The sequence below is a fragment of the Schistocerca piceifrons genome, chromosome 4 (assembly GCF_021461385.2).
Source record: "Schistocerca piceifrons isolate TAMUIC-IGC-003096 chromosome 4, iqSchPice1.1, whole genome shotgun sequence".
Lineage (NCBI taxonomy): Eukaryota > Metazoa > Arthropoda > Insecta > Orthoptera > Acrididae > Schistocerca > Schistocerca piceifrons.
In genome coordinates, this window is record NC_060141.1 from 192,572,795 (window position 1) to 192,580,976 (window position 8,182).

The following is an 8,182-nucleotide window of genomic DNA, read 5'->3' on the forward strand; positions in this document are numbered from 1 at the left end:
TTGGGTGGACAGCCCACTCCTGGCCTGGGGCACTTTAGGAGTAAATGTATTCGACTGCAATTTGTATATGTAGTTGGAATATGAATGACAGAGTCCTTTCTAACAATGCTGTTTTCACCATTTTATTTTGGGTGTAACTAAATTATTTTCTTCACATTTTCGTATTTTATTTGAAGTGGTGAAACGTAAATAACGTGTAATGTTCATTCACAACACTCAAAATAAGATTTAAAAAGAATGTTAAATGTTAAAAACGAAGGATATTCCATACTGTTGTAAGTGGCGACTGCTTCAGCAACTTCTCTGAATGAAGTTATAGACTGCTTAATGAATGGTGTAGATAGAATGGAGAAAAAGCCAGCAGGCGACATTATCTCATTTCCTCTGATGCTAGCACTGACGAAACAGTTGCGCAAGCTATATTGTTTGCCTGGATGAGTGGGGAAAACCATCGATCTCACACAAAATATTAACCGATTTTGAAAATTCAATATGGTAATGTAATATACAAAACAAGAGCTATCTGAAATATCGTATTCTCATTGACATACTAAATTTTTTCAGTTTTTATGTCGTCTATCTTTCGGAAAATGCTTCTAAAAAATCTAAAATTGAAGTTAACAGTTCCATAACTTTTTCTAGTTTTTATTCATTTGTATAATTGAAAATTTTCAGTAAGTATTCAGTGCTGTGCATTGTAAGATAAATTTTTCTTACCTTATATTGTTACATATGCTGAGGTATCTGAAGGAATTTTTCCATTAAAAGTTTCGCAAAGTTTCGTAGTTGTCTTCTGACTTGCAACAATATTTTTTCTATGAGTCGTGTTAATCACATAGATAGGATAGTACATTACGAAATTATAGAGTTATGGCAGTGTCTGATTTGAGTAGTGTAACTCGTTTGAAATTGATAAATGCATCGTATATTCTGAGAAAATTATGTGGAGGATTAATATTCCACATCTCCTGAGGGAAAATTTCGTTTCTTCCGTTTTTCAAGTATATATTCTCTAGATTAACATGATCGAGTAATGAAGAGTCAAGTAACTGATTATTTTTACACTTTATCTGTCATGTAACAAATGCGAAATATGGCGTATCAATTTCTGCAGAGTTATAATGTAACAAGTTCAAAATTTCTCTTACAACTCAATCCTGCAACTATTACAGTTTGAGGTTTATAAAAAGATATAGAAATTTTTGGATTTTTCAGAATATTTTCTCGTTGTTCTAACATGTAATTTGGTTCATATTTAACAATTGGGACATGAATTTCCATCGACTCCATTACAATTTCTCCTTCTTTATGAAGTGTATCTTTAATTTCAACTTCAGCATCATTATAATCAGGCTATCTAAGAACTGCATCTCCAGAAAAAGAAGACCTTTTAAAAATTATTGTTAAATCTCCTTCCCACATAATTTATTTATAATCTTTAAATAATCCACCAAAGAAACCAAGTGGATAAAGTACCTCGTTTTTCTTATTCATTATTTCTCCATTATTAAGAATATATTCTTCCAAGCTGATTTTATCAGTAAAAGATGAAGTCAAATATAACATAGCTGTTGATGAAATAAAAAGATGTTCGATTCTAGATAACATATTATTTCCTTTCTTTATGGTCACAAAATCAAACAGTATTTCCATATTATTATCGATTAATTTTTTATTGAATTTTTTATCACATGTTGGATAGTCTGATTCTGATCCATCAAAATTAGCTATAACAGTTCTAAAGTTCATGTATGATTTGTATGAAGCCATCCATAGCCAATATTAATTTCAATCTTTGTATCCTTGTTGGCTGCATTTACATTATTTTTTGTTTTCTCATTCACAGGGAATGAGTAAAGCCGATAACTCTCGATTTGGTTCATGTATTATTAAGGATAAAATTTATGAAGACATTTTTAAAGCAGCTGTTACCCAAAGTCAATTAGGTTCTTATTTTCATGGTTTACAGTAATTTCTAAAATTTTGAATAGGATAAAAAATAGGAATAGCTGCAGGATAATATGGTTTATAAGTTGTTGGTCTTCCAAATTCTGCCTTAGGCTTGAGTGAAACAATAATATTAGTTTCTTGATGAACATGATACTAATGCTTTACAAACATTCCATCAGCTAGATTAAATTTTTATTAATTAATTCGAACAGTATAATTTTAGGAACATTGTTTCAAACATTCTTTTTATTAGTTTCAATAATTTGATTATTAAATCCTAGCACACTTGCAATATACCTTCTTTGATATCCATATACAACTTAAGATCACTCTCAATAGTAACTCTATTTAAAATTTCATCAGCTTTAATGCGAATACTTGGCTTTCTCGAATGAATAAATTTTTCTTAATTTCTATCGTTTCTCCATCGTGATAAGGTTGATTACTTTTTGAAGTAATATTTGGAGTTAAAAAGTTGTATAAAAACCAACTAATGTAAAATTTTTACAAGTTTCTCTTATTGGAACAGTTAATCTTTTTTTAAGAACAGGTGACTTATCGCTAAACTGAAATATACAAACCATTTATACTACTAAAATTTTATTTAAATAAATGACAGATTGGAAACCAAAAATAAGAATTCCAGAAAAAAAAATCAGAAAGTAAACATGGTCAAGTTTTATCTATAGCCCTATCCTTGGCTTTACATCTTTTGTGCTATTTCTTTACAGAGGCCACATACCATGGAGGATTCGCCCAATTACCAACTGTTCGGCTAGGTATATATCTATCCAGCGCTTGGTCAATTTTTTTAAATTTTATTTTATTTTTAATATGAGCCACATCACATGCTCCCTCCCAGAGCTGTACACTTTGTGTTCTACCATTAGGTTTGACATCACTGCATCATTACCTAGGTTATTGAGCATGTAAATCTTCCTATGTGTTTTAGTTGCCCTTTGTATTTCCAATGATTATTACTACAAAACTGGCTAATGCCAGTTTCCATATAGAAATCCTCCAAACTGACATGTCTGTTTATTGCAATTCACAAAATGGAAGTGAAGGATTGTCGTAGCAGCCCTGATGTCAGATTGTGTAGTATTACTTTATGAAATGATGTCTGTTTAGTGTGTACAACAAATGAACAAATTGGGTTTTTAAAAAATTTACATTATTAAATGATACTATTGTATACTTGGGATAAACCAAATGAGGTTGCAAACTTGTGATTTATTTGGGAGAGTCCATTCTCCCAAATAAAAGACCAGTTTGCAACCTCATTTTGTTGCAAATGGATTCTACAATGTCCACCTGACAGTCCTAATTTAAGTTTTTCTTTGTTTCCCTGATTTTGACATATGTGACACAGCTTTCTTCTAACGGCTGGGCATGGTTTTTTGTTCAAGGGACCTATGCAGAGCTTATTCACATTCTAAGGTCACGACCGAATATATCTCATTTATGTTACTTTTCTTGTGCTTTATCTGTAGTTCCGAGGTATGTCTAACACCCTTGTAAAAGTGATCCAAGAATGAATTACGCTAGTACTGTTATTACTATTGAAACAGACCGGTTGAGATCCTCTCTGCTATATTTGGTTTGCTATCGTTTGTTCTGACGCATGTTATACAGAACCGTACAATATTTAATATATATTGTCAACTATAACTTATAAACAGCATAAAGAGCGGTGATGACAAAAATTTTTGGAAGACATACGAAAGTCTCTACTCCTTTTATCGTTCTCCGCATTCTCCTACCCATAGATCATAGAATGGTCTATGCTCTTAGCTTTGCTGACATGACTGTGAAGGAAGATCTTTGATGTGTAGTTTTCTTTCGGTGTATGTAGAATCTTTGCAGAAGCGTTTTCTGTGCACAGTTGTTTCTATGTTTACAGTTTTGTCGATGTTTGTTTATGTTTGTATAATTTTGCAGTGCACTGAATGAAGCAGAATTCTTTTAGTGATTTGGTGTTGCTGTCACGTTGGGGACACAGTTTCTTTTCGGTAACGAAGATATTCAGTATTATACAAACATGGTTAAATTATCATTTCGAGCACGAGCGCTTGATGCAACAAAGCCAATGCCAATATATTTGGCAGAAGAACTGCCTGATTTGCCCGATTATACTGCAATTAACAGAGCTGTACCTCAAATGCCTAGCGGTATGGAAAAAGAAGAAGAAAGAGAGCATCATCTACAAAGAGCAATATGCAGTGGGCTTATTATTCCAACTCCTGAGGTGCATGACATTGGAGACGAAGAAGTATACAATGAACTGTACCCAGCTAACTTCGAAATGCCAAGGCAGCTTATTAGGATGCAGCCTATTGCAATGGAGCAGGATGTCATAGAGTATGATATGGACTCAGATGACGAGATATGGCTTAAACGCACCTCGAAATTGGATCTAACACCAGTAAAATTTGAAGAAATGATGGATAAATTGGAGAAGGCTTGCGGGCGAACTGTTCTGTCGGCTGCTGAGGCCAAACGATTGCTAAAAGAAGACGAAGATTTAGCTATTGCTGTTTACGATTATTGGTTAAACAAACGGTTGAAATTGCAGCAGCCGCTAATACCAAACGTAAAAACAGAACACAGGTTAGGTTCTCTTCCAAACAATCCCTATGTAGCATTTAGAAGAAGAACCGAAAAGATACAGACAAGGAAAAATAGGAAAAACGGTGAGACGTCTTATAAGAAAATGCTCAAACTGAAAAGAGATCTTAGCAGAGCTGTCTCTTTGCTTGAGCTTGTTAAACGCCGCGAGAAAACTAAGAAGGAGGGCATTCGTCTTACTTTCGAGATATTTAAAAAGCGCTACGAAGCTAGTGACTTTTCTGGCCAATTGTTGGAGGAAGTTTCGGCAATGAAACAGGCACAGCCTAAGTTTACATCTCCTTTTTCGAATCAGTTTGGTTTAAGTGCACATGATAGTCGTAAAGGAAAGATGATTGGAAGTGATGCATCTCTTAAAGTCAAGCGACATTACAAGAAAAGGAAACATAAAATGGGAAGCTCATCAGGTGCAGGGCTTTCGATTGGTGGTGATTATCTTCATTATGGTTCCTCATCAAAACTGCAGGATATTGGCACTTCAGGTGATGAAATTGATAGTACAACAACAAGGACTATGGCTTTAACAGAATCAGCTGTTTCAGACGAAGAACAAGATCTCTGTGAAGGCCCTTTTGCTTTCCGTAGGAAGGAAAACTGTTATTACCATGCTTCATTGTGTGGTACCTTCAACAGCCGCAACAGCACGAGTAAAGATTCGACAGTTGTATCGAATGCTGCAGGTATTAGTAAAATTCGGTGCAGAGTAGGAAGAGGAGGGAGGATTATATTTGACCGAGGGGATGTTTTATCTCTCCATGATGACGATTCAGTGGGGCTACTTCCTAACAATTATTCAAGTTATAAGGTGAAACCATTGTCTGTGTTAAATTTTAAGACTGATTCCGAAGTTAGTAGCGATGAAGAGGAATGGCTCCCTCGACCAGTGAATGATAGTGACAGTGATACAGTGTTTGTGACCCTGTTGCAGAAAAATTCAGATGGTGACTTCGATGCATCAGCATTTTCTGATGTAGCGTATAGTGAACAAGAGGCTTTCACGGAGGACGAATGTGAAAATAAAAGTATTAGTGGTCAAACTGACCCGTTACAAGTGATTATAAATGGTGGAAAGGTGTCCTATGAAGACAGACTTGTTGACAGAATAGGCTGTTCATATTTCAGTGTAGATTCAAGACCGAGTGTTGCTAGTGCATTAACTGCTCCTGTAGCGGTGCTGCCGTCGGCTGAATCATATTCTAGTTCTGCTCTCCCAATGCAAGATGTTGCTGTAAAGGCTGAAACTGAGCACTAAAAATTTTTAGTGGTTATAATTTTCCCCTTACAGGTCCTTACTACATTGTTGCACATCCCCATGGCTCCCATGATTTTATGAAAACATTTATTTAAAAATATTCAGGAATAAAGTTACAAAATTGTTATGTTGGTGTTTCAAAATCTTGGAAGCATGAATGCAAGATTGTGATAAGTTGAGTAAAAAATATGTGCTGTATTTGAACTTGACATTGGTTTGCTGCAGAGCAGCTGTTCAAGGAAGCATGAAAAACAACTCCATCTTTGTAAAGGCTCTTGTCAAAGAGTAGGATTTTTCCCCTTGCTCAAAAATATGGCTCATGCTGAAGAGAAAGTTCCTTATTATAATTCTTAATTTGATAATGAACGTTTTTAGTGATTCAGTAAAACAAGGCAATTTTAAGTTATAGTTACACAACACTTACTAAATTTTATCGTTTATTTTGTAGAAAGCAATTTCAGATTACAGGTGAAAATTAATTGTTATGTGCAATGATGTATTTAATCTCTGTGATTAATGTGAAAGCTTTATACTTCTGCGCCACAATTTTTATGATTATTTTGGCTTTTGAGGGAAATATATTTTTGCAGTGGGAGAAATATGAAATGCATTACTTCTGACTTTCATTAAACATTGTTGACTTAGAGCAGGTGCCAGAATACAACTGTAATAAATAACACATTGTTCGGTGACATTTGAGCTAGGAAATAATGACAGCAGATAAAAATAGGATGAATGATGGCTTCAGAAACTAAGTAGTCATGTTCTTATGATCTGGACAAATACTGTAATTGGTAAATGCAGTTGAGGAATTTGTGCATACTGTGTATTTGTAACATCAAAACAACAGTTCCATTCTTGAACATCATTTGTTCCGTTCTTGAACATCATTTGATGACAAGCAATCAACTGTTGAAAATACTAATGCATGCTGAAGTCTTCATATCTAGTCAATATATAAAAGTATTGCTCTCTACATTATGCCCCATATTTTACTTTACTTTACACTGTGGGATCAATCATTATGAATGTTTCTGTTTGTCACACAAAACTGAATTCAGTATTAACTGGAAAGCTTATGATTTTTAAAAGTGTGCCTAAGGAAACTTCAAAATAAATTTAACAGTGCAATGTTACTTGTATAATATGTACTAAAGGTGCGCAGTACTACTTCATCTGTCATTTAATGGTCCTGAAATAATTATTATTTTGGGTTTTCAGAGCATTCTAAGTTATAACATCTTGGCAGATTATTGCAGTACAGAAAGATGACATTTGTTATTAGTAGATCTTTGACTTCTAATTGCATTGCATTGCTGTTACATAGTAGTAGTGCAATCTGGCAAGAACTGTGAATTAAAGTCTCAGAGTTTCAAATGTATGGTTTCATTGTTTTATTAACAACTAATCTCTGAATATGGATACATTTGTTTTGTTGGTGCAGGGTAATGTTTTATCAAGCGAAGTGCTTCAGTGTGGAAAGCATGACATTTATTGCCAATAAGGATAACTATTTATTTGTTAAAAATCTGATATTTATTATTAAAAGAGAGAATGGTTCAAAGGTATACAATCAACTTTTCCTTGCACTGCTCTAGATGATAATGAATATAAACTCATACTCGGGAAAAGTTGATATGTTGTGCCATTTATGAAGTGTTTGTAGTCCTGGAAGCAAAAATACTTGTTCATGAGATTTCACAGATTAGAAGGAGAATACTGTGCATATGCTCAGAGTAGAATATCAAAATGATTGATAGCTTGCTCCTTACTGGGCAATTACCAGAGAAGGAGCATACATACACTTTCTGTTCTTTCCCGCATTGTCATGTTGACATGTCTCGGGTACCAGATACTAGTCAGGCATAGAGGATGACACGTAACTCATCATTATTGTTAGTTTCTACTGTTTACTTTGTTTCTGTGTGCACACAAAAGTGAAGTCGCTCTTCCTACTCAGTAAAATGTGTTAACTGTGAAGAGGTGATTGTATCTAGTGTTGACCTGCTGCTGCCCCAGGTTTACTGTGCCCATGGGCAGCAACAAAACAATTACTTTGCCCCCTTTGATGCTTACACTGTACTAAGAGAGCCATTAACAAATGGAAGGTTTTGTGTGTGTGTGTGTGTGTGTGTGTGTGTGTGTGTGTGTGTGCGTGTGCGTGCGCGCGCGCGCGCGCGAATGCGCGTGTGTGCATGTCATGGTGGTTTCTTTGAAGAGGAGGGCCCATTGTCTTTCCTCAAACCAAACTTGTGCCTTGCCTCTAATGACCATGTTGTGAATGGGACATTAAAGCCTAATCTTTCTTCTTTTCTTCGATGTAAATCACTTTGTCTTTGTAATCAAGGCATA

The 8,182-nt window shown here is 34.8% G+C and overlaps 1 protein-coding gene across 1 annotated transcript; it reads left to right on the forward strand.

Moving 5' to 3' along the window:
- The first annotated feature begins 3,824 nt into the window (after positions 1 to 3,824).
- LOC124795083 (enhancer of polycomb homolog 1) lies at positions 3,825 to 7,315 on the forward strand. Its single transcript, XM_047258902.1, has one exon. It carries the CDS (start codon positions 3,992 to 3,994, stop codon positions 5,828 to 5,830), a length of 1,839 nt encoding a protein of 612 aa, XP_047114858.1. The 5' UTR covers positions 3,825 to 3,991; the 3' UTR covers positions 5,831 to 7,315.
- Positions 7,316 to 8,182: the final 867 nt, after the last annotated feature.

Bases quoted from the DNA above. Each gene is read 5' to 3' on its own strand.
- LOC124795083 (XM_047258902.1), top strand. From the start codon at position 3,992: ATGGTTAAATTATCATTTCGAGCACGAGCGCTTGATGCAACAAAGCCA.